Raw genomic sequence first — 25,903 nt, 5'->3', positions numbered from 1 at the left:
GCACACGGTACAGGTACGGAATTTTATGACAGGCAACAATGTTGCAAAACAGGTAATTTTCCAGAATTCTACACCCAAAAATTCACTGAAATCGAGATCGATTAAAAACGCTGGCATAAGACGTAAGTTTAAATAGCATACTTTAACAAGGCAAACTTGCTGACATTTGTGCTTCTGAGGTGGTAAAATCTTAATGTTTAACTGCCAATCCACGAAAAAACTACACAATGTCATACCAAAACCACCCTGTGCAGCTCCAGTGCAGCAGCTATTAATCTCAGGTCTGAGCCATATAGCAATTATGAAGCATAACAACACTGTAAGAGGGTCGACTGTAATAATAGATGTTTTATTCATTTTCACCACAGTATAAGCTTTCTTTAACAAAGCTGCTCCCCACGACCTTCACTTGGGAATGAAATCTTTACAACGACATTGTTTGCCTAACCATACCATACTTAAATATATAAAGCAAGAATACAATTTCACACTGTTGTATATGAACTGGTTTGAACAATTCTGGTTCTGAGATATGACAGGTCAGAGTTGGCATGGAACATTGGAGACACTTGTGAATATTGTGTTTAAGGTGATAGTGACTGAAGTGTGTGTGTGTGTGTGTGTGTGTGTGTGTGTGTGTGTGTGTGTGTGTGTGTGTGTTGGCGGTAGGTTTGCGTTAAGGACGAAGGTCTCACACATGAAGGTTATGCATTTGATCTGACAGACAAGGAAGTGTTTTAGCAAATGGAAGGCTCATCAACAGCATCTGCTCCCTCAGTCACAGCTTTCACACACTTGGCCATTGTCTGGGATGCCCGGCTGATGGGATCTGGGAGACAGACAGACAGTATTACACTCAAACAATTCCAAAAACAAAAACAAAAAAAATTCTGCACATAGGTGGATACATTTTCACAAGATCCTGTCCTAGACAAGTGTTGTGAGAAACAGAGCTGTTAGATCATCACACTCTCAATCACAGGTTGATAACTGAAGGAAGTCAAATCACACCAGTCTCACACCTACATTTTCAGACTATTATTAGATAATTAACTATTACAACATACCATACATACTATCTACAGAAAAAAATCACTATTGAGAAATATTATTTAGTTACATTCAGAAACGTATTTCAGGTACCTGTCATGTAGAAGTCTTTAACGGTTATCTGAGGGGGGACCAGAGGGTCAGCTAGTAATGTCTGATCGACAGTCTGCAAAAGAAAACCACACATATAATAAGACTGACAGGTGAAAACACAGCTACTTCAAGTCTCAAGGTGATTGCAGATGTGGTCTGAGAAATGTAAACGGGTAAAATGCTGGACCTGTGCAAGTTCGGTGGCCTGCTTGAAGTAGTTGGCTTGCTCCACATCATCGTAGCGAACCAGGTTGGGAGCCACCTCTTCCAGTCGTTCCCTCACCTCTGCCAGGGTGTCGTAGGGCAGTGTGACACCAGCCAACTAGCAAACCAACAAAAAAAATCAGAACACGTACAACAACCCAACTGTGTGGGTGTGTGAGGATTTGGAACTGTGTGCATATCTACAGTATATGTCCACCCCACCAAATGATACACATGCATGATTTATGTTGATTAATGTAATTGTCAAGATAACTATCCAGCTGACCAAAACATTGCATTATTACCATAACAATGAAATTCACATTAACTTAACACTCGGCTCTTGATTTATGTGTAGGATTACAATATTACTCATTAACAATTGTGGTGTCACAGTGGTGTCCTGGTTATATTATGCATACCACACATATTGTGTACCGTTGCCTAGTAACGGGGACGCTGGCCAGATGTGCCGCTCCTTTTGGCTTATTTTTGTTTGATTATTTTCGACTACTAACATAATTTGATATACATATTTTTCGGATTTGTATATTTTATTTGTTAAACATATCAACTCGTTCTTTGTTTTTGTTGCATTTTTCCCCACTTCCGTGGCAGTTTTTGTTTAAGGGATATAAGTATAAGTATATATAAGTAAGTATATATACTCTTTTGATCCCGTGAGGGAAATTTGGTTTCTGCATTTAACCCAATCCGTGAATTAGTGAAACACACACAGCACACAGTGAACACACAGTGAGGTGAAGCACACACTAATCCCGGCGCAGTGAGCTGCCTGCAACCACAGCGGCGCTCGGGGAGCAGTGAGGGGTTAGGTGCCTTGCTCAAGGGCACTTCAGCCGTGGCCCACTGGTCGGGGCTCGAACCGGCAACCCTCCGTTTACAAGTCCAGAGTGCTAACCAGTGGGCCACGGCTGCCCAATGGCACCCATTGAAAGACTGTTACCTCTGTAACATTGCTATCAACTCATAAATCTATGAAGTTCAATGGCTGATGCAGTCGGTTGACTCTCAGCTGGGAGAAGGTCTCTCAGTCTACGGACGTCGGTGGGAAACACATTTTGCTATGCAAGCATGCATCAAATCCTAATTGCCTAGCTTGTTGCGGGAAAAAAGCCTTAAAAGTGAGTGAATACCTCAGACACGGCCCTGATTATCCTCCAGTCCTCGCGGGCCATGCCGGGCGCGGTCACAGCGATGCGAGTCTGCTGGGCACGGCCCTCTGTATTGACGTAGGTGCCGTTCTTCTCTGTGTACGCTGCGCCGGGCAGGATGATGTCCGCCATGGGGGCTCCCACATCGCCATGGTGACCTGTACAGCAGTGACCCAGGAGATAGGTCAGGGTCAGACACTGGATGCATGGATGCAACTTCTAAATAAACCTATATCCTCCATCAACCCAATAAATGAATTAGAAAAACATATATGGTACATAGCATGTCTGCATGTTTGAACCAGTAAGTAGAACCTAGTTTATGTGTGATTATCTACGCGAGTCTAGTTTGATTGAGTGCATACACTATATGGTGATGGTGAAGGGTTTTTTTTTTCAGTCACTGATGATTATCTATAGGAGTCTGGTTTAAGTGAGTGCATGCATGGTGGAAGGGTTTTTTCTCCCTCACTGAACGCACCCTGGTAGATGATGAAGCTGCCCTTGGGCAGGTCCTGGCGAGTGATGCAGCCAGCATCAGCCCCCAGCAAGAACAGCACCTTGGGGGGGGCCTTTCTGATAGCCTCCACACCTGGCTTGTATCCCAGATCCAGCGCAGCAACCTGACTGGCCACCCTGTCAATCAATCAATCAATCAATCAAACACAAACACATTCCCACCAGTCAGCAAGTGAGATTCTAAATACAGCATTCCGGTCTACCAGTCTGCTTTTAAGTGTGCTCTATTCAACTGCACCCAAAATGTATGCAAATCTATAACACAACTCATCCAGCCAAGTCATCTGTAACAGTATGAACAATTGCTTTTTGTGTAAATCTAAATCCAACAACAAAACACATAAATATGCATGTGGCAGACCTGTGAAGTACATTCAGGACCTTCCATCCCTCCTCCACACCACTGCTTGCGCGGGCATTCTGGGCGATGGTGGAGACTGCGTTCATTATGGCTGCCCCATCGGCCCTCTGCAGAGTGGCACTGCCAACCACCACCACTGGCCGCTTGGCCTGGGCCAATGCCTGGCACAGGAGGACAAGCAATCAGAAATGCCTCCCTCTAGAAATGACGCCATGATCCCCAACCTCCCACTCAAATGTTCATAGTTCCGCAAAGACTGTTGTTTACCTTGCAGTAGGGATGTGTGCCAGCAGCGATGTCCTTCAACACCTGTGTGGAGTCTCCCAGGTGCTCATAGGAATAGCTGAGCTCCACCTGATGGCCCACCATTGCTACCTGCAGCTCATTATGCAGCCAGCTGGAAAAAAATTTCACGTGTCATTAATGCCCATACATCACATCTAGATTCCACTCGCAAGTTATTTATCGCTATATGTTGATGATAATTTAGTATTCATTCATTTAGATAATTCATGCCATCTGTTTGGTAGATGCTCACAAAGATTGATTTTCTGTATCCAAACAGAAATGCACAGGTAGGAAAACTTTTATGAAATATGATGTGGCAATAAATCACTCTGCCGGCATCGATTCTCACTTTGCCTTTGGCCTGCAAAAACAATGTGTGTACTTAATTCATGCATAGGCATTACTCTCTCACTGTGTATGTTGGTGTTTTTTCGACCAACAGGGAACACATTCTTGATTTGGTTCAGTTCAGAATTATTTGAACCTTGGTGCTATCTAGTGAACAAGCCCTCATTTCCACCAGTTTTGAACGGAACCAAGGATGCGTCACCAACACAGGGTGTTGCATGCATAAACAACACTTAATGATATGCTTACACAGGATGATATGACAGTGAAAACGGCAGAAATTAGCTGTGTAAAACGTGTTAAATGCTAGATAACGTCTGCAGTGTAGTGCTAGTTTACTAGTTTTGTTTACGCATGGCAACAGTTGATATAGACGGAAAACTCAGGCTTTTGTGTCTTCTCCCCTCTGAATGGTAGAATGACACGCCCACTCCGGTTCACTGGGAAAAAACACCATTTTCTTGTTCAAGTTCCGAACCAAAGTGCCACGTTCCGAGCTGTTTTTTGTTTGGTCGAAATGCTCCTAACGGTTCAAATGTTGGTTCGGGAACTGGAACGGAACCGGTTGGTGGAAAAAGGCTGTGTGTGTGTGTGTATGTGTGTGTGTAGTACCTCTTGCGGATACGGGCGTTGAAGAGTGGGGCCTCGTAGCGTGGGTTGGTCCCAATAAGCAGCAGCAGATCACACTCCTCAATACCGGCAATGCGTGAGTTCAGCAGGTAGTTGGAGCGCAGGTCAGCACTGCAGGAGACGAGAGTGCTCAGACAGAGGAATACATTTAAGGCCTGATACAAAGATATCATTGCGAAGATTATATACATTATAAATCTATAGACTGCATCGATTGATTCTGTATAGATCTGTAGATTCTTGGTTTTGATTAAACTTTTAAGTCTTATTGACAGCATGTTACACCCATGGTAACAGTGTTCTGTACACTTTCCCAATCACTGCCTTTGCTAAAACATACAGTAGCACCTACATAAAATCTGTGTAAGTCCAGCAGTTATTTAACTGAAGAAAAGAATTACTCACTGCAAAAGCTGGCACTGACCCACCCCAAACCAAAACCCATACATCAGAAAAAGCAAACACATTACTCATGGCATTCAAAAGCCAAATCATTTTTCTTCTGCCGAGTGAAGCATCAGACCACATCGGAATTTATGGACACCCTTCCCTGCCCAAAGCATTTAATCTCTTTTACGTTCCATGAACCCTGCACAGCTTCACAGGGAGGCACTCACCCCGCCCCAGCCATGGGAAAGACCTCCTCAGTACAGAGGTTGTCGCTGTTGAGCCGATTGAGCAGGTCTTTCAGGGCCACCAGAGACTCAGCGTCCACCATGCCACCAGCAATGGCAGCCACCTCGTTCCCCTGCACGGTCTGGAGCTGCGGGATTCAAACTCGACTTTTTAAATCACTGTGGGGTGATTTTAGTCTATTTTTGTCTAACAATTCACATACTGGAGAGAGTCAACTCTTGTTATCAAAGCTTTTCAGGACAACACAAAGATACTCCACAAGCAACGTATAGCCCATATAGCTCAAAATAGAACAATTTGGGTAAAAAGTGTAAAAAGACCTGTACATAATGCGCACAGGCACACACAAGCAGACTGTGCACTTACCACTCCAGCCACACGAGTGAGCACATCCTCCCATGTCGTGGCAACCAGCTGTCCTGAGGCATCCTTCACCATGGGCTGGGTCAGACGCTGCCTCTTCAAGCCATCATAAGCAAACCTGAGGGGAAGGGAATGGGATGAAAGGGGAGAAAGAAAGACAACATCAATAAGTGGAAGAGGATAGTGCAGTGGTCTCAGACATGGGATGACATGTGGGAGACCGGGGTTCGATTCCTGTGTGATGCGTTTGGGGCGGTGGTAGTGTAGTGGTTAAGGAGCTGGGCTGTAGCGTGCAGTAGCCTGAAAGTTGTCGGTTCAATTCCCGGCTTCCACCGTTGTGCCCTTGAGCAAGGCACTTAACCCCAAGTTGCTCCGGGGACAATGTGATCCCTTGCAATATAGCTGACATATGTAAGTCACTTTGGTCAAGTAGTGTCTGCTAAATGTAATGTAATGTAATAATTTTACCTAATATGACATACCTAACACCTAATGTCATGTTTACCAATAATATTAATACTGTTTGCTGTAGTACATGTTTGCTCTGTGTGTGTGTGTGTGTGTGTGTGTGTGTGTATTACATTTCAATAAAGAAAACAACAGAAGATTTCAGAAAAATGTTGTTGGCATCTCAGAACGTGCCAGAGCCCAGGCCTACCTGGTCTTGTCGGAGATCCACTCCTCGTTAACATCCTCATTGAGACGAGGCAGAACCCTCATGACCTCCCCTCCTCTCGTGCTCAGAACAATATTACTTCCCAGAGCATCCATCACATCTATGGACTCGGTCTTCCTGTGTGCGTAAACAAGTGAAGCATTGGAATGAAGCTGTAGATCACATTTGTACAGATAAATGACCTTGGCTCAATTACAGCACATGTATATGCAGATACATGTACAGACACACTGAGACAGAGAGAGGAAGAAACAGACAACAGACAGATGGAGCGTGCATGCATGTGTGTGTGAGTGAGTGGCACCTGCGGAGATGCACTAGGACAACCCAACATTTCTGAACTATTGTTAAGATATATGCTACAGCTGGAAACTCATACCTGGTCTCCCAGGGTCGTGAGGTGAAAGCGTAGGGCTTGGAGGTGAGTGCTCCCACAGGACAAACATCGATCACATTTCCAGACAGCTCAGACATGAACATTTTCTCCACATAGGTACCGATCTGCATGGAGTTGCCTCTGCCTGTTGTACCCAGGTCTTCAACACCCGCAATCTCACTGGCAAAGCTGCGTACATTATATAATATAAATAATCACACCAGAATGGATTGCACCATATATTGATGTGGCTTGTTATATTCGACAACATGTGCAATAAAAAAACAGTAAATATTGTTTATTTGTACACGTTTAATAAACAACAAGCTGCAATGTCACATAAATGGAACATTTTCAAACCAATGTCAAACCATCAACATGTGTTCTCAAGTAAAACCTCTCCATCATGAATCCTAAATAGATTTCATTTTGTACTGCAGAGCTCGCACTTCAAATAGCCTACTTTCTGTCCTTGATGTAATTCTCCTCAAAGTCAAACTCTGAATTATGTAACAGATGGCAATATTCTTACCGGACACAGCGTGTGCATTGAATGCAGCGGGTCATGATGGTCTTGATGAGCGGGCCGATGTTCTTGTCCTCTACTGCCCTCTTGCCCTCCAGAAAGCGGCTCCTGTCTGTGCCGAACTGCATGGACTGGTCCTGCACACCAAACACATATACTGTAGTCAGTCTTTTAATCTCTTTTACAGTCACACCGATACATTGTCATTTGGATATAGAGACTGCTAACTATAGCTACGCCACACTCAAAATGGCCAAGCCAATCACATTTTTATTACCTGGAGGTCACACTCTCCTCCTTGGTCACAGATTGGACAGTCCAAAGGATGGTTAGCCAGCAGGAACTCCATTACACCCTCCCTATAAAACACAAATGATAAAAAAACATTCACATACCTGGAATAACAACAAAGAAGTCTTATTCACGGGACACAAAAATATGATTTAATATATTAGCGGTATGTACTGCACTACCTGGCCTTGCGTGTCTTCTCTGAGTCTGTCAGAATGTTCCAGCCCTTCATAACAGGCATAGCACATGCTGCCACAGGCTGTCACATAAAAAACACAGACATAGTGAGAATACACAAGATAAGGTGAATCAACCTGAGCTATGGTTTAAGAAAAATATCTTGATTGCAGTGGGAGTATATATATGAGTATATATGAATGTCTTGACATCAGTAGTATTCAGTACTGTGAGCAATTTATTAAATTTAGCAAGCAAGGTCCCTCATAAATGTATTACCTTTGGTGCTCTCTCAATCTCCACTAAACACATGCGGCAGTTCCCTGCTACAGACAGACGCTCATGGAAACAGAAACGGGGGATCTGCACGCCAACCTTCTCACAGGCCTATGGAGAATCACATTATGTTGTCATTACTTCTAAAGGAACAAGAGTTTGTGATAAAGCATTACATTATTCTCTTGTAGGAGAAAACCTCAAAAACAAGTTCTAGATTGATTCTTTAAATAGGAGGAAGTCCAGCAGCTGGGGGTGCAATCAAGGGTGGTACTCTAGTTAGAGTTCTACGTGTTATCATTATTATTGCCAACATTCTATGTAGTGTTGCTAACATACAGTGATTTACCTGAAGCACTGTAGTACCAGGCTCCACCATAACTGGCTTTCCATCAACAAAGACTTCGACCAAGTTACTGGAAGCCCGCACAGATGTGCGAACTGTGTGAGTAAAACAAAATACAACATATGTGCCAAGTCAGTTTCACAAATAGATCAACAAAGGCTGACGATCAGTATTTTCAAAAGATTGAAGACATATAGTTTATGCTTCTTGTACGATTAAATACAGCATGTAACACTAACAAAACAACACCAAATGATTATAAACTTACCATTACTAGCTGGGGCCAGGCATGCTTTAGAGTGGGCCACCCCCGCTATGGCACGGCTGACGGCTGGCAAACGCAACATGACGCTGTAGCAGACAAAGGAAAAACTTAGTAATGTTATTTATTACAGTGACAACTCAACACACAATCACTCAAAGATTACCTACTATTAGCTAAGAAAACTCAAATTACAAACAATGAAGAAATCTAGTTTCCTTCACAAAATAAACAATACAGAAGTCCGTTTTCATGTTATGTTTTACCCAAACTGTTCAATTGCCTGATATAAACGAGGAGTTCAATGTTAGGTCACGTTAGTTAGGACACCGTAAAGGCTGCGTTAACTAGCTAGGTTACCAAACGTTACAAAAGCAGAGTTTGACTCTTGCAATGTCAACATTTTTAGGTGTAGTAAGAGCCTCTTTGCAAGCGTCATATTATGTGTTGATAAACGTTTGAAATTGGCACGTTTCTTGTGCGCAACTGTGTTGTTGACAAAATAGCTGAACATCTAGCTAGGCTTAACGTTACAGCAACCGGGTTAGCTTAGCTGAACATGTCAAGGGCAGAAGGAACATTAGACTTATTTTTCGACCCGTATTTGAATTTGAACATCTTGCCAGTACCATCAAAGGATTGTATCTATTCCAACATTTTCAGAAACTGCATATCCAACTTCCACGATTTCAATGTACTTACCTTGTCGCTATTTGGCCTTCTAGACCAGAACAGCGATACAGTTGTGCACTCAGTTATGGCGATTTGGTATGGCGACTGTCGTAAAACGGAAATATACAAATCGTTACGACACCCACAATAAAACATATCTTTAAACGTGGCTTAATGTTTGTTGTACGTTGTTTGTAAAATAAAAACACTAGACGGGTAATTACTATATAGCTTGGTGCACGTGTAATTTATAATGCAAAATAATACGTTTTGTAATCTCACTACAGACGTCACTTCCTGTCAAATGTATCATACATAAATCCAAAGACAATAATTTTCCTACACATGTTCATGTTCCACAAAAAATATCATATTCATCAATAGTGTCCTTTATCCATATATGTGTTCTCTACTACCTAAATTGAGTGTTTGAACTGTATCTGATCAAATTTGTCAAATTAAACATAGTTGCAGGATAATTTTATTTGTATTTCATCCAATGATTATATAACCTTTTTATTTCGTTTTGTACAGCAGCCTCTCGTAGGTGAAGAGATGCGATTCTTTATTTGACGAGTGTTACGATAAAATAGCCATGCGATAGGAGGAGCCAAGGAGAGTTGAGCCCGCGTATAAATGCTTTCTCTCCATGTTTTCTCGGTCCTTCTCTCTTCCTTCTGTGGGAAGTCCACGTCGTCACACGAGGTCTAGCTAACCAGCTAAAAGTATTAACAATGGGCTTCGGTGACCTGAAATCCCCAGCTGGACTTAAAGTCTTGAATGACTTTTTGGCCGACAAAAGTTACATCGAAGGGTAATTTAAAACACTTGATAATCATTTGGAGGGACGCCATCAGTATTCTAACAATAACCGTTCATGAAGCTAACTAGCTAACATTAGCCAAAGCTAACATATAGACACTTTCTAAGGTGCAAGAAAAGCCTTGCACGCACTTTGTTCTATTAATTTGGACATTGATGCATGTCGACATTTAAGCCTTAAATGTACTTTCGAAGCATATTTTGTTAACCGGCGACGTTATTCGTAAGACGTTGGTGTGACTTGTGAGCCGAGTTTGTTAACGTTAGGCCCATGAGTCTACGCTAGTGTCTCAAGTTACCTCAGGACTATCATGAGTGAATTTGTGATTATTTTCTTTGGCAATTTTGCTTATCCTATCAGTGGGACTTAATGTAACTGGTTTGACTGCATATACAACATTTTTGAATGTCCATCTTGTGAAGGTCTTGCTACTTGTAGTTGTAGCCCTAACTTGTACCTTTGACAATTTAAATGCAGTCACATGCACACATTAGTGAAACTCATTTTGTCCATGCATTGTTTTTATTTTTTTTTCTTCCATCAGGTATGTTCCCTCTCAAGCCGACGTAGCTGTGTTCGATGCTCTTTCTGGGGCCCCCTCAGCTGACCTCTGCCATGCTCTGCGTTGGTACAACCACATCAAGTCCTACCAGAAAGAGAAGGGCAGGTATGTTCCCAACCCAATATAACATGTTCGCTTCATGTTGGATCATTGGACTACATCCCCCAGTGTAATGATGATCATTTTCACCATCTTTCGCCTGAGTATGTGATGCACAATTATTGAAACCTGACACAACTGGAGGCTGAAAATTCAAAGAATAAAAGGGTCCGGTATGTTGCCTAACAGATATTGTTTCCTTCAGCCTCCCAGGAGTGAAGAAGGCCCTTGGTCAGTATGGACCAGCTGGTGTAGCAGACACGACCAGCGGAGGTGGTAAGGCTGGTGGTGACGACGAAGACGATGACGACATTGATCTGTTTGGCTCTGATGAGGAGGAGGTTTGTCTCATTTTTATTACCCTTGGTACATACAGCCACTGGTAAAATGATGTTTTTAAACCATCTTTCGGCTGAACTTGTGATGGACCACTTTTGTCTCTGATGACCAGTGTATTGTAGCCATGCATTTCATAGTGTCAGTTTTTGAGATTCTTTATCAAGGTCTCTTTACCCCCAGGAAAGTGAAGAGACCAAGAGGATCAAGGAGGAGAGGCTGGCTGCCTACAACGCAAAGAAGTCCAAAAGTATGTGTCCTTAAGCTGAATTGTGCCATTTTTGTGTACTACTCAGTTTTATGTTTCAGTGAACGATAACTCGGAACTGCGTAGTGCGTACATTTGGTTGGTGTAATGATGAGTTTTTCACCATCTTTCGGCTGAGTTTTTTTGATGCACATCTTTTGTCTCTGATTGCTACCAACCATGCATCTTAAGAGTGTTATAGAGCTTTGTAATGTGGTGTAAAATATGCCTTGTCCATTCTTGTCCACACAGAGCCAACATTAATCGCCAAGTCTTCCATCTTGTTGGACGTCAAGCCCTGGGATGACGAGACGGACATGGTGGAAATGGAAAAGCATGTACGGACCATTCAGATGGACGGCCTTGTCTGGGGACAGTGTAAGTGTTTTCAACCCATTGCTCTATGCCCTACAGCTACCCTGTGCATAATTGTAATAGAAATTGGTATAGAAATCAAAGTAATGGCCCCCTCAACCCATTGGAGTTATTTGTGATTGCTTTCAAAACATCTTAACATTAACTGGGCTGTTTCACGGTCCAGCATACTCCTGACTGAATAATTATTAGTGGCATTGATTAACAGATAGATGGATGTCCAATTATTGTTGCAAAATCTTGATTTGATTTAGTTTCAGATTAATTTTCAATTTGTTGCTGCTTTGATCTGATATCCCAATGGACTCCCATTTTTGTTTCATGATTTTATTAAGGATGATTCATAATCAGCTTTATCAATGTCTGTTTTTCCTAGCCAAGCTCGTGCCAGTTGGATATGGCATCAAGAAGCTGCAAATCGGATGCGTTGTTGAGGATGACAAAGTGGGCACAGACCAGCTGGAGGAGCTGATAACTGCTTTTGAGGACTATGTGCAGTCTGTGGATATTGCTGCCTTCAACAAAATTTAAAGCCCCAAAGCAGAGGTTGCAGACATGCAATAAAAAAGGCACTTCAAGAATGGAAACTTGAGTCTGCACTTTTTGTTGATCTTTGGATGTATTCTGTACTTGAAGGAAAACTCTTAAGTACTTTTTTGACATAGATCTGTTTCTTGGTCACTGTCGTACAAAAAAAATGGGTGCTACCTACCTTGAGTTTCTGCAGGCAACAGGCAGCTACAGACCTATGTTCTGAAGGCATGATTTAAAAAAATGCCCCAGAGTGTATTTTTATTTTTATTACCGACAGTACTCTGTGACATCCAACCAGGTCTATGAGAAATGTTCCTTTAAGCCTTATTTCTAGCTTTGAGTGAATGCATATTGACACTTAATGAGGTATGCCGTACCAGGAATGCCACCGTTTTTGAACTAGGCTTGAATATTTTTTTTATATATATAAATAATTGCTTGTTCTCAATGACCAATGTCTTCATGCTTGCTTGTACATTTCTTAAATTTTATATATAAGCATGCATGCATGCATGTAACAGTTGAGAGGTAAACATGGGTTCTCTGCCATTCTCCAATTGGTAAGTGCTTTATTCTAAAAGTAAAAACGACGTACATTTTCCTTCATTGGAGAGGAGACTATTTTGTAACCGATTGGGCTGGATGCAAGTAATGGGGCTATGCACCATGCCAGGCAACGGGGCGACAATAAAATGGTATGAAGCCGTAGGGTTAGCAACTAATCTTTTCCGAGATGAAGTAATCGGAAAATGTTTTCGGTTTTCAAAAGGATGGAGGCGTTGAAGTCTGCCTTCGATTTGAACAACTCCTGGTTTGCGGCTTTGACTATGATTGGGCGTGTTCCTGCAATATCCGTTCACGTCATTCCAGGAAAAAGCTGAGATACGGATGCCGATGGGCGCTGAATGATATGTCAACAACGTGCAGAATTGCTGCAACTGATTCATTCTACATGTTCCTTACAAACCAGGACCGATGTCGACCACTCGATGTATTACTTCAATTTCTGTAACAGTAATGTGCGTCCACGTCTGTGCACGAATAATTGACAGGCCTTATTCACCCTCAAGGGCTAGCTAACTAGCTAGCCAGCTAATGCAGAGCCACGTTTGTGTATGATCGTAAGTATATCTTGCCTTTCTTCAAAGTTAATAGACTTTAGCAACTTGAAAGTAAAGTCCAAAATTAGTCATGCCCGTACTGAAAACGGTGCCGAGAAATCCAAGTGTCAGTAGTGACTTGTCGGGTTAAAATATTTGTATCTGCAGGCCAAAGGGCCGATGCCCTGGCCAATCAGTACGAAGTTCGCTAACATGAGACGTCTGTTAGCGCTCCCAACAAGTTTGTTGATTTCGAGTAGCTTTTGTGCGCGCCGGTTTGAGACAATAAACGTTTATTTGTGTAAGGGAAATTAAGATATCATTCATGGTACACTTGCAATTAGTGTTAGGGTGTTTAGGGTTAGGAGAGTTTGCACGGAAATGTCACGTTAGCTCAAACAACAGTTTGTTGGAATATAACGTTACTGGCATTAGCATTACAAACTGTTTAAGGTTTACTTGTCCTACTCCGTCCTGTATGCTTTTCGTTCATTGCGCACTGCGCAGTGTTGTCAGGTTTTGGAAGAGAATAAGCAAGCAGGTCTATGTAAACAAGTCCAAAAGAAGCTAAACAAGCCCCCAAAAAGCTTGTGACTGTTTGCTACCGGCTCTTTTCTCTGTTGTCTCATTTCCTTTGAGACGGTGAAAAATGACCATAAGCCTCACAGATGAGAGGGCAGGGCACTGTGTATTTCAAATAAAAAAAATGCTTACTGCATTTAAATTGTCCGCGCAATAAATACATTTTGATTTGTTTAACGGTGTAGATGGAATAGTTTGTGGATCAGACTAGGAACAGGATAAACGGCAGTCACAGGCAGCGGAGAGAAACGAGATGGGAGCAAACCCAAATAAGCAACTTGAGAAACAAGCTACAAAGGACTACAAAAAAGCAAGCAGGAATTGGAAAGTTTAAGCGGACTTGGCAGCTGTAATTAGTGGTCTTGTGAGAATGGTTAATAAAATAAAATAAAAATGCTGAGATGGCAGCTGACCTTAGACGGATAAGTAGGCGCCTGCATTTTCTAATAGCGCACCCATCCATTTAAAAGTGAACCTAACCTAACATTAACCTAACATCACAAAATGTGATATTTAGTTCCTTACTCTGGTGCCATTCATTTCTCTTTATATATTAATTTTTAAATTCATGGTTAAGTTTACAGCACGATATTAAATCCATGTTTTCCGTGTGTTCAGGCGTTGCTTATGATTTTGACGCATGCCATGTGATCGGCGAGTGTGTCGAATAAAGCCCACATTTTTCTACTAAGTGGCAAGTAAGTACTTCTACAGTAACGTTTTTTAACTTTGTCCTTTGTCCTCATGTTGCCTTTTGACTGATTGCATATTTCCCTTAGACAGAGACAATGCCACTTGAAGTGGGACCGTCACCCTCTGGTAAAGGTACGAGTGCTTTATTATACGTTTAGGAATAAGTATACTTTATTTTTTCATTTATTGATTGATTCATTCATTAATTCATTCTGCCTTAGGTCATTCTTTTCTTTATTGCACTTAGCACTTTATTGTGAAGCACTTTGGTGCGGCTCATCCTTTTGTAAATGCGGTATAGAAATGATATTTGACTTGACTTTGACTTGACTGAACTTCAACCACCATTAACAACTTCCCTTAAATTGTATTTGTTTTTAGACAATGGACAGAAGGACCCACCACGCAAGCCGGAGAAGGCCAGCCGGTAGGCAGATGCATGTAGTACACAGTATTGTAGTCTAAAAATATTTGTAAGAGTGCACTTTGTGCAAGTGATATATTTACAGTTTGGTTTCCAGTTCGATCATTGTCATTTAGGAGGAAGAAGTCAATAGATTGTTTGGGACATAATCCTAAAGTTAAAGCTCTACTGTGACTGTTATATAGTCCTGTTATTACTGTAGTAGTGTATTTTGCAGCAGGTGTCAGGTTCCTTAGACAAAAGTCAACTTATCAACCCACACTTTTCCCCTCACTCTAGGGCAAGTGGAGAGCCCACCCCTGGCCCATCCAGCGCCCCCCAGAGACAGGGCTACTGCAGCTGCTGCCAAGTGTTCTACAGCAGTGTGGAGCAGGTGAGTGACAGTTTAGTGCATGACTGTGCTTGAGTGCTTGTGTGATCATGAATTTACTATTTAATTTAGCATGTCATTTTAGTTCTTGTTGTGTTAATGTGTTTGGAGATGTGTACATAGGTTATTGCTGTTGAGACTGCTAATATCTGTAACATAGTACCTCAGAATTGCCATAAGAAATATTCCCGCAGTGTTGGAAAATACTCTGTCCCTTCCCCACTTCTTTCATCCAGTCTGTCTAATTGCAATTGCTGGCAAACGAAGGGCGCTGGCGACCTCAGCCATATGTCAGCATCTTGCCTGCTTTTAAACTCAGTGATGAAAATAGCCAACTGGCCTGAAAGGTTTGTTGGGAAAAGAAGAGAAAGTGAAAGATTCTGAAATCTGGAGTTTCCTCTATCATTAAACAGGAACACTACCCTTTTGCATTTTTATCATTATTTGATCGCCCTGACTATTATAATTGCCTTTCCCATAATATTTTCTGCATTTCGTTTTTAGTATATCATAGATAGCTTTGAACAATCAGCTACTTAATGCTGGCAACATTTCCAGTCAGCAATTAAAAACCAGCTGGCTAAGGACTTCTTTTCATTTTCTTTTATGTGTTAGTGCTGCTTTTTACTCCGTATATCTACTTCTTAGTCATTACTGGTCGTGTTAGTGGTATGGAAATGGTGAAATTATCTGGTCATTTTTCTTTGTATAATCAATCAGTTGTCTTTCTGATCATCATCTGTGCAGGCCCATCAGGTAGTTGTTAGGCATCATCACTGTTGGTTAATTCCCTCAGTATATGTGTAAAAGTGTAAGGATAACTATAAACCAAGTAGTCAGTAATGTCTTGGTGCTGAATGCTCCCACAGTACGTTGTGTGTCAAATATTCAGCACAGGTTTACAGAAAGTGAAATTTATTATTTGAGTATTTGTCATTCAGTCTGCTTGATCAAATAGCACATAAGATCTGTATTAACTCTTTGTGAATGGCGCAAAGTTTTGTGAATATATTGTGATTGGCATTTAAAATTGTGAATTAAAATTGTGAATATGTTGTGGCGTAACTGTTTGTCTCCTTGTTGTCCACAGCACCTGATGAGTCCGAAGCACAAGGAGGTAGTGCGGACTGCTCGGAGTGCTGTCCCCACAGGCAGCCTGATGGACAGGTTCCTGCAGGATGTCATGAGGCACCATCCCCATCGCTACATTGACACACGGTACCGTTTACCACTGTATCCATGGTCTTTCAGGAAGAACACTTGCTTTTTCATCGCCTTGTGACAAATAGTTTGTCTAGTGTTTGGGTCCTGGGCTCTTGATAAACCAACATTTGGTCTACATGTTGACTCTCTGTTCAGTTAGGGACAATAAAACCAAAGAGTTGGCTGATTCTAAAAGCTAAATATATATTATTATTAGGGATGCACGATATATCGGCGGCCGATATATTATTGGCCGATAAGTGAAAAAATGTAAATATTATTATCGGTCCGATAACAGAATACTGGCCGATAATTTGCGCCGATATTTTTTAAAGTCCTAATTTAGGCCTACGTAAGGTCCGTCTGGCTACACTGAGCTACTTGAGCTTGGTTGGCTATACTTTTTCCTCAATATAATGTCAGCGGTGTGAATGTATTTCACCACTCTAACAAAATCTGTGGATATGCGTTCATTTGGGAATCTGTGCATCTCAAAATCCTCTCGTGAATGATCCGCCATTTAACCTTACCAGAGCGGAGCTCAGCCCTATCTAGAGTCGTCTTGTGCTGATGTGTTTGCACTTTACCGCGCTGGTCGGGGAAACAAATAAACAAACTCGTTAGTGGGACGAGTACATAAGTAGGCCTAGTTCTAAGTTGTGTTTTAGTATTATATTTGCATTACTTTAGCTTGGGTTTTGTATTATTACCTAGAAATATGCTAACCATTCCTGCTTCAGTTCCAGACAGGTCATCATAATAAGTTATTAAAACCTTCGGGGCTAACCCCTTTCATTTCTGCTGCAGCAGGTTGTGCGCGACAGAGTAGACGGACATAAGATACAGTCTGAGGAGTTGCAGCTTTATTCAGTTACCCGCAGTTGAAACTAAACCTAAGTTTCCCTCACAAACTCTGATTTGGTCGCTATACTGTAGCTTATTCCCAGCTGAGCCGTTTATGAGTGTTTAGTCCTAAATGAAAACGATTCATACTCTCTAGCCACTCACTCGCAATTCACTGACGTCAGGTTCACTTAAAGGAGCAACACATACTGTAGGGCTAGGCTACTGTTATGTTGACTGCTGTACTATTGAGGACTATTATGAGTTCTGTCCATCATTTGGTGGTAGGTAAAATCACTGCAATAAAATTATGCTTATTAAATGCTTCCCCAAATCACTTTTCACAATTTTTTTTCAAGAGTAATATTATCGGTTATCGTATCGGTATCGGCCACAACAAACCAATAAATATCGGTTATCGTTATCGGCCCTAAAATTCCATATCGGTACATCTCTAATTATTATACATCGATAATAAGACTTACATGGTACTTGCCCAATGCGGCATGGATGCTGAAGATGTGAATTCCTTGATGAAATGTTGTAGGGAACAGTCCATCTGTATGTTGTTTATTCTGTTCTCTCTTTGCAGGCCGACCCATGCAGATCTGCCATGTCTGACCACCTTACCAGCCCCACGGGAGGAGCTTTCAGAGGTTTACTGTGGATCTAAGGATGACGGAGCGTCAGTTGGGACGCGAGAGGAGATGCCCAGCTCAGATGACGAATCCTGTCCTCCTGCACCCACGCAGAAGGCTTCGTTGGCTTCAAAGAAGGATGCGCCAGCGGCCACCATCACGTCCGTGAAGGCTGCGGATATTCCCACAACAAGTACGCACGGTTGCTTGGACAGCTTTAAGACTCATCTGAACCCACCGCTGTCCAGAAAGGACTCGCCCACACAAGGGTTTTTGCACAGGACTAGTAGCACTTCATTACAAACCCTCTCGCAGTCAAAGTCCTACTCCAAGCACACCACAAAAGTACCTACAAAGTTAGCTAGCGCACAACCCCAATCGCCCGCAGACCCTTTGCATTCAAAAGACCCATCGCCTGAACAGCCCAGTACCTCTCAGCCTCAGCACCGAAAAGCTAACAAGAAGACCAACCGACGTGGGGAAGGGGATGACTCAGCCTCTGGCTCTCTAGTTGGAGCGCAATCTTCCAGGGTCCCCACGTCAAAAGCCCCCGCTTTCAGCAGACCAGCATTTGAGAGTACTGTCCTCTGGGCCCCAGCGATACCCCCTTGGAAAGCTGCCCATCGAGAGCGCACCTTCTCGGATGTCTCGGACCAGATAAACCAAGTGATCAACGACGTTATCGACCTCCATTGTTACGGGCGAGTCCGCGAGCAGAAGAAACCGGACATCGACGACGATGACGACGACGGCGAGGGAAGCTTCCGTCTGAGCCTGCACTCCATGAGCAACTCGGCAGGAAGCAGGGGGTGGGACGACACGCTGCAGGCTGCCCTGGGCACCACAAAGGTGGACGAGAAGAACCTCACAGGCCTCATGGAGACCCACATCAGTCTGGAGGACCAGAAGTACAAGAGCCAGCTGGACTCTGCCCTGAAGCCGGCACAGGACACGGAGGAGGAGATTGGGGAGACCGAGGCAACGACGGTTAGCAGAGCAGACGTGGGTGCGGACGAGGTGCTGCCGGACCTCCCTCATATCCCGCCGTCGTTTGTTGGGAAGACTTGGGCCCAGGTGATGCAGGAGGATGACCTGAAGATCGACTCGCTGGTGAAGGAGTTCCGAGAGGGATCCTTCCGCTGCTACTTTGACACGGAGTCTCTGGCTCGCTACGGGAAACACCGGCGGAGAAAGTCACGCAGGAAGACACGCGACCCTCAGCCCCAGGAGAATGTCGATGCCACCGCCACAGTGGACTGCACAGATGTCCTCCCTCTCATGGAGCATACTGAGGAGGATGTTGTCGTCGAGGAGCAGCAGCAGCAGCCATTGCCAGTAAAGGAGCAGACAGCGCAGCCTCAAAAGCGCTTCTATCGCCTCGCGTCTCGCTGTCAGGTGGTCAAGGTCAGTCACGGGACTCAGACGACTGGCGTGAGCTGGCCCATGGTCCGTCGCAAAACAGTCGAAGAGATAAGAGCGTCGCTGGACGATGCCGAGCCTCCGCAGGAGTTGGGGCAAGTGACCGATTCTGCCAATGAAACGCCCAAAATGAAGACCAGGCTCTGCGCTCTTAGCCTGCCGGCCTCCTACAGTAAGGTGATGAGCCCGCTTCAGCCCAAAACGGTCGTTTACGTGCTCTCATCCCCGGCGGACACCGCGCCGAGCCTCAGCAAGCAGCCGGGGAAGCGCAGGCCAGGGGGAGGGAGGAAGAAGAAGACGTGCGACCTGGACAGCGCCTACAAGTACAAATACAAACGGACTCCGCTGAAATACTACGACCCACTCACCAACCGGATTTTAAAGTCCCCGCCGAAAGGCGTGCCCAGCACGCCCAACCCCAAATATTACCCACATGTGCGGCAGCTCTTCCGCAGCCTTAGTCCGGACAACAACAAGGAGCGGTACGCGTTCGAGTTCGGGAGCGACTCCTGGGGTTCTCCACGGGGCTGGGCCAGCAGCAGCGTGGCCGACCTCTGCGCGTCCAGCACAGGTTCCTGTCTGGACAGCGCGGGGCCCTCGGAGCCCGGCTCCTCTCTGTCCAGCAGCCGCCGGGCCCTCTTCAGCCGCTCCTCCATGAGCAGCGGCAGCCGCTTCCTGCTGGGCACGCTGACCCCAGCGCCGTCGGTCGCCGACAGCGCCCCCATGGTCCCGGCGGGCTCCCAGACGAGCAGCCGTGGAAAGACGTCCTCCGCTGCGGCGGCGGCGGACCAGGCTGGAGGTCCAGGGCAGGGCAGGCGGAAGAGGAGGTGTGGGGATAAGGCGAGATCTTTGACGCCAGCGAAGAATCCGGCCTCCCCTCCGTACAAGAGGAGGAAAAAATCAGCCAAGCCCAGGGCCAAAGGGAAGGGAGGGGGGTCTCTGCAGAGGGCGGTGCATCCCCGTAAGTCGGCGGAGGGCAGGACGTCTCCCAGGGGCAAAGCTGCCACCAGGACTTCTCCAAGAACTACACCAAGAACCCGATCACGTTTGAGGCCCTAAATAGATTCACATTATCCCATAATTTAGGAGTGTGAGTGTGTGTGTGTCTCAACCCTGGTGAACCACCAGCAAAATGTGTGTGTGTCTACAGCTGATTGAATTCAGCAGATGATCATAATGCCATTGAGAGCATGAAACAAGAACAAGAAAATCTCCCCTCTGTGTGGTATGGCAGGGCTGGTGGTGAAGTACATAGTGTTGATGGTCTTCCAAGAGCAACATTCAGAAACCCTGATGTACACATCTAAATAGTTCTCTTTTATAATGCAGTAACTGTTGCTGAGTTAAGAGGTTGTGTAGCATCACAGAGACATACGTCAACAGTATACCAGACCTCAGCCTTTTAAAGTTGTCTGTAGACAATGTTAAGAACCAAAATTTAAATAGATTGACTTCAGGTGTGTACCCACATCCTGAAATGACAATGTCAAATCTGTTCTCATGAGACTAGAAGCTGTGTAATACCTTGAGTACCAAGAAACATGTAGGTGATTTACAAATCTTTGAATGGGTTGTAATGTGTACACCAATATAGGGCTGGGCGATATGGACCAAAACTGATATCACGATATTTTGGGGCTGATTGGCGATATACGATATCGATACGATATTGATATTTCAAGCAGAAAGAGCGAAGTGCTTCATATATTCACTCAACACAACAATTATGACAACACAGCCAGTTTTAATTATATTAATTTCAGACTGCTCTAACAGAGCTGTGCAATAAAGTGTAAACAATAACATAGGCCTACAATAGGTATAGGCTACAGTTGCTCTGATAAAGCTGCGCAAATAACAAAAGACCAAAAGTTGACCCTGACTGACAACGCAGGCCTACATTGTACTGCACAATGCAATAGGCTATTTTGGGCGCAACAATATTGAAAAAAACCTGCGGTTTTGTCACACAATGCAGTTTTTTTACCTGTAAGGGTTTGATAGGGCCTAGATGACAAGCAAATGTAGATTATGATGGCCTAGACATGTTGCTATCAACAACAAAAAAAGTTTTAAAAAATTAGGCTACTTAAACAACGTAACTGAGTCACTCATCAAGAGTGTGATAGACGCTACCGTCGTTTTGTATGCGTTCATTTTTGCATGTTCCGGTTCGTAAGAAAAATCCCTATGCACGATTGAATGGGGTTTCAGGAATCATAAAAAATGATGCCCTAACTGCTCGCGAGTCGCGTGCATATCCTCTTAATAAAATCAGCGTTTAGGTTGCCTCCCTGAGGACTTTAGATCTGCTACTGTCGCTAAACGCAAGCATTCATCAGTGTATTTAAATTAGCTAGGCTATGTACCAAAAATGACATTTTACCGTGAGTCGAAGAGCTGTAGCTGCTAAACAGTGTTGTAACTTAAATCTGCGTGTACAAAACCGCTTGGAGCTCCAGTGGAATTTTGATTTCACAATCAAAGCCGTTGATGTGCCGACGGAATAGGCATCAGCACCAACCTCTGATCAAGGTAAACAAAATCTGACTCCGTGTCTGTCATGTTTGAAAGTTTGTAGTGCTGCGAGGGAGAACGTGCACACGCAAGTGGCGCAGTTGAGCAGAGCTGCGGCTATCTGAATGGTCTGAACACAGAAGAGCAAGTGGCTTTGATAAAATGGCCCATTATTTGACATAATACCGGTATTACGATATTGTCTAAACTACATATCGTTTTCAAAAATATATCGGTCGTAGTCGTAATACCGATTTATCGCCCAGCCCTACACCAATAGATGTGTCTCAGCCTGACCCATCATAGTCGAGTCCTAGCCATTTGTTTATATCTACAATATGAAGAGGTAAACACATTAGAATAATGGAGTGTTGTTTTCATTCTCAGCTTAAACCCTGATTTAATAGTTTTTTTTCCCCAAAATAATTGGCACCCCTAATGACAAGATCAGTGGAATGGTACAGATCACTTTGTGTCCAAGTCTCCTGTTTGTGTTGATTTTATTTTATTTTTTTCCCCCTGAGGGATCCATCATTCCCACTGAAAGTGTATGACAGTCTGATAAGTACGTTCATTTAAATTTCTCTGTGTCTATTTATTAATTTGACCTAATTAATTTCATGATGAAATACCAGGAATTGCAAACAATTTAAAATTCAAGGGTGCCAAACATGAAAAGTTGAGACAAATCAATATAGGATTAATGTTGCTGTAGCCCATGTTTTAACATGAGAATCACTTTACAAATTAAAAAGTATAATAATTGGTTCACCCCTGCTTTCCTAAATATACTGTAGAATTGTTCTTAATTGAAACTATTGAGTCTGTAAAACCTTTCTCTAATCTCAACATTTTGTTTCGCTGACAAAACCATTCTAGTCATCATGCTCTATCCCTTTCTTGAATTATGGCCCTACTTTTTTTCACTTTAACAGGTGAAAACGTGAATGTAGGATGATTTTTTTTTCAGAACAGTTTATACCTCAAGTATCAGTGAGATGAGTAGATTGTGGTGACTCTTATATTTGGAGGGAATTTCCTTAAGCACATGGGTTTAAACTTGAATATGTTTTAAAGATTTGGCACGACTAAAATTTGCATCTTGTTTCTGTACTTCATTTGTTATAGATGTTGTGCTGTATCCACACATTGTGCACTGATCTCTTTGTATCTTGTTTTCTGTGCTAACCCATTCTTTAAAGGTGCTATGTGTTGTTGGTTCAGCTTAAAAAAAGAATACTAGTTTAAAAAAAGGGCATGGCAGCATGTGAAAAAAACAACCATTTTGACAGAATATCAAAAATTCCTATTCCATTCGTTTCCCCAGATACACACTAAAGTTGGCATGCAAACCAGCTAGGTTGACCCAGCTGTCTTGCAGCATCACTGTGTGCTGCTGTATTAAATACAATGTGAGTTGATGGAAGAGTGCCTTGTTGCTATGAGACAACTCGGAGCCTACAGAACTCCGCATAGCACTTTTAACCACAGAGGGCCCTAACTGAAAGATGGGTAAAGTGCAGCTGTGGTATCATTTTTCTTGAGTTTCTCAGTTAATGAAATGTTTAGTTTAACCATGTATATGAGCTATGGGAATATAGTTCCCTTCACACAACATATTCAGTCTAACTAAAGCTAATTTAATAACTAGACAAGATTTACTAGTTTACCATCATGAGCAAGACATTGAAGCCTAAACATTGATGAGTCAGCTCAATGCTCCCATGTGCCACACGATAGCTGTATTCCATGCATGAGAACTGTGCTTGATGACATACTCTGCACTTTGCCCACCAAATTAATTAGGGCCCATAGTCTGCTACATGCCGGTGTCCTTTGGGAAAGCTTTGTGGTTGAAATATTCCAACAAAACTCAAGCATACTTTGAGAGCATGACCTGTTTTGCCGATATCAGCCTGTTATTTCCAGAATTTGCTGTATTATTTTATTGTCAGTTACAACAGAGATGAACTTGAGATGTGCATGTCCTGGTGGTATTACAGTTGTCCGCACATCATGATATATTTTCCACAATCACGTTGGTGTTGCAATTCCAGAAACATATTGTTTAATTACTGTAACAACTGCAGAGAAGATGTTGATAAATTGCATTCACCATGATAAGCTCTTTGTTTTCACATATTATGTTCATAGTCATTCTCAGGAAATTGAATTTTGTTTGTTAAATTAATTGATGTTGATCATCATGGGTGCTGAAAATTCTTGACTTGGCCGGGTATTGTGAACTGGTTCTCTGGTGAGGGTGTTTTGTCTGTGTGCTCTGAAAACAATGTCAGTTTAAAAAAAGTAAATATGGGGACACTAGCTTTTATTTTGCCACTGCGCTGATTTAAGAAAAGATGTTATTCATTCCTTTGGAAGGACAGATACATCAGATACATCATTCACCCTCCTTTCCTCCACATTCTTCCTGAAGTGGGACTGCTTACATAGGTTATTACATGTGGTGAAGGAAACAGATGCACCATATTTCACCTCTTAATGATACCTACCCAGTAGTTTGATTTATTGTTTTTTCTTTGAAGCACTTTGGATTTATCTGAGGTGCAATGTTTCATAGCTGTCCACTAGGCTGTATGGGAGCACTATACATGAAAATAACTGTAATGAAATGAATTGTCATTTTTCCATCCATGTCAGCCCAGTTGAAGTCCTAAGGGAAAAGATGGAGGTGGTTGTAAAACTGTATTTTTCACTGCCGCCAAAACATCACCAAAACATAATCAGTGCTGAAAAGTCCATTAAAAAATAAAAAGTCCCATCCCTTGTAAAGAGATCATGATCTACTGATTGTAAATTCACATGGCAGTTGCTGGTAGTGGTTTTGTAGCCCTGAAACACTGAAACAGTTGTATGTTTTGTGTTACTGGAAACATGCTTCCATGTGAAGCAGTGGTGGGACTTTGTCCCACATAGAACACAAATACATATTGTGTTGCAAGTTGCAAGGCTTCCATTTTTCGAACAGCCAGTATAGGAAATAGTTCAGAGAAAATGATATGATATCTGCTGAATTCAGTGAAGTTTTGCACAGTTGGGTTTAAACAACTTAAAAATTAGACAATGTACTGTCTTGTGTATGTGTGCTTTCTTTTCACGTTTTTTAACAAGCTGGATATTTTTTTAAGTTTATAATGGATATTTTTAAATACGACAAGAGCTTGGCTATTTAAATTGATTGTACATTAAAGTTTTTGATGATTACAGAAAACTGTGCATGTCTCTTTTGGCAGATTAGTTTGATCTTGTCATACATTGAGATAAAAAGTTGATGTTTCTCTGTTAATTATTGTGGAAGTGATTAATATCAAGAATTCATAAGATAAGCAATATAACATTCTTGGCTTTGATACAAATCACTGCATAATTAGCCTAGAGAAATTAGGAAGTTTGTCATGTCACATGTAGTCTAAGATAAAGAAAGAATCGCAATAGCGGCTACTGGTCACTTTATTGTAGGCCTTTTGAGATACAGCATGATCTGGATGTGAGAAGCAGACCTATACTTAGTTTTTCCTTAAGGCATTGCAGCCAACGCTCTAATTATTGTAAAGTAGGCCTATACAGTACAAGTTACGTCTGGCCGTTCACCTGAGATAGCCACTCTAATAAATCTCGTTGATAAGATAAGAGGGGGTAATCCCCATGACTATCCCAAATATGCAATTCTATGCCATGGTGGTCCCTTTATATATTTTTAAAACCTTCACTCCACACCCAATTCTCAATGTCTTGAAGCTCGTCAAGCAATTTTTAGTGCTTCTTAGGATTGTCAGATCGCAGAATGATGCATAAGCCTTATCTCTGGTAAGATTTATGGCATGTCCAAAGGCTCTGAGGTGTGAAGG

At 42.7% G+C, this 25,903-nt stretch overlaps 3 protein-coding genes across 3 annotated transcripts; 2 read left to right on the top strand and 1 right to left on the bottom strand.

The window, feature by feature from the left end:
• Positions 1–320: 320 nt before the first annotated feature.
• ndufs1 (NADH:ubiquinone oxidoreductase core subunit S1) lies at positions 321–9,420 on the bottom strand. Its single transcript, XM_076296830.1, has 19 exons — positions 9,300–9,420; positions 8,604–8,686; positions 8,339–8,430; positions 7,993–8,100; positions 7,719–7,795; positions 7,523–7,604; positions 7,252–7,382; positions 6,723–6,908; positions 6,326–6,460; positions 5,671–5,785; positions 5,286–5,431; positions 4,651–4,779; positions 3,670–3,799; positions 3,403–3,563; positions 3,004–3,158; positions 2,505–2,680; positions 1,331–1,465; positions 1,144–1,216; positions 321–829 (listed from the first exon to the last, which is right to left on the bottom strand). Exons 2-19 carry the CDS (start codon positions 8,680–8,682, stop codon positions 738–740), a joined length of 2,202 nt encoding a protein of 733 aa, XP_076152945.1. The 5' UTR covers positions 8,683–8,686; positions 9,300–9,420; the 3' UTR covers positions 321–737.
• Positions 9,421–9,925: 505 nt separating this feature from the next.
• On the top strand, positions 9,926–12,298 carry eef1b2 (eukaryotic translation elongation factor 1 beta 2). The gene is made up of 6 exons (XM_076296829.1): positions 9,926–10,083; positions 10,637–10,759; positions 10,959–11,094; positions 11,273–11,339; positions 11,589–11,714; positions 12,088–12,298. The coding sequence occupies exons 1-6, from the start codon at positions 10,004–10,006 to the stop codon at positions 12,240–12,242; spliced, it is 687 nt and encodes a 228-aa protein (XP_076152944.1). The 5' UTR covers positions 9,926–10,003; the 3' UTR covers positions 12,243–12,298.
• Positions 12,299–12,931: 633 nt separating this feature from the next.
• On the top strand, positions 12,932–25,215 carry zdbf2 (zinc finger, DBF-type containing 2). The gene is made up of 7 exons (XM_076296828.1): positions 12,932–13,366; positions 14,546–14,625; positions 14,707–14,752; positions 15,002–15,047; positions 15,324–15,417; positions 16,505–16,632; positions 18,053–25,215. The coding sequence occupies exons 3-7, from the start codon at positions 14,716–14,718 to the stop codon at positions 20,574–20,576; spliced, it is 2,829 nt and encodes a 942-aa protein (XP_076152943.1). The 5' UTR covers positions 12,932–13,366; positions 14,546–14,625; positions 14,707–14,715; the 3' UTR covers positions 20,577–25,215.
• Positions 25,216–25,903: the final 688 nt, after the last annotated feature.

The sequence above is a fragment of the Alosa pseudoharengus genome, unplaced genomic scaffold (assembly GCF_046254945.1).
Source record: "Alosa pseudoharengus isolate Yale_2024_CS ecotype anadromous, Long Island Sound unplaced genomic scaffold, YU_APseudo_1.1 YU_APseudo_1.1_scf_20, whole genome shotgun sequence".
Classification (NCBI taxonomy): Eukaryota; Metazoa; Chordata; class Actinopteri; order Clupeiformes; family Clupeidae; genus Alosa; species Alosa pseudoharengus.
This window is presented reverse-complemented; position numbering and strand designations above follow the sequence as displayed.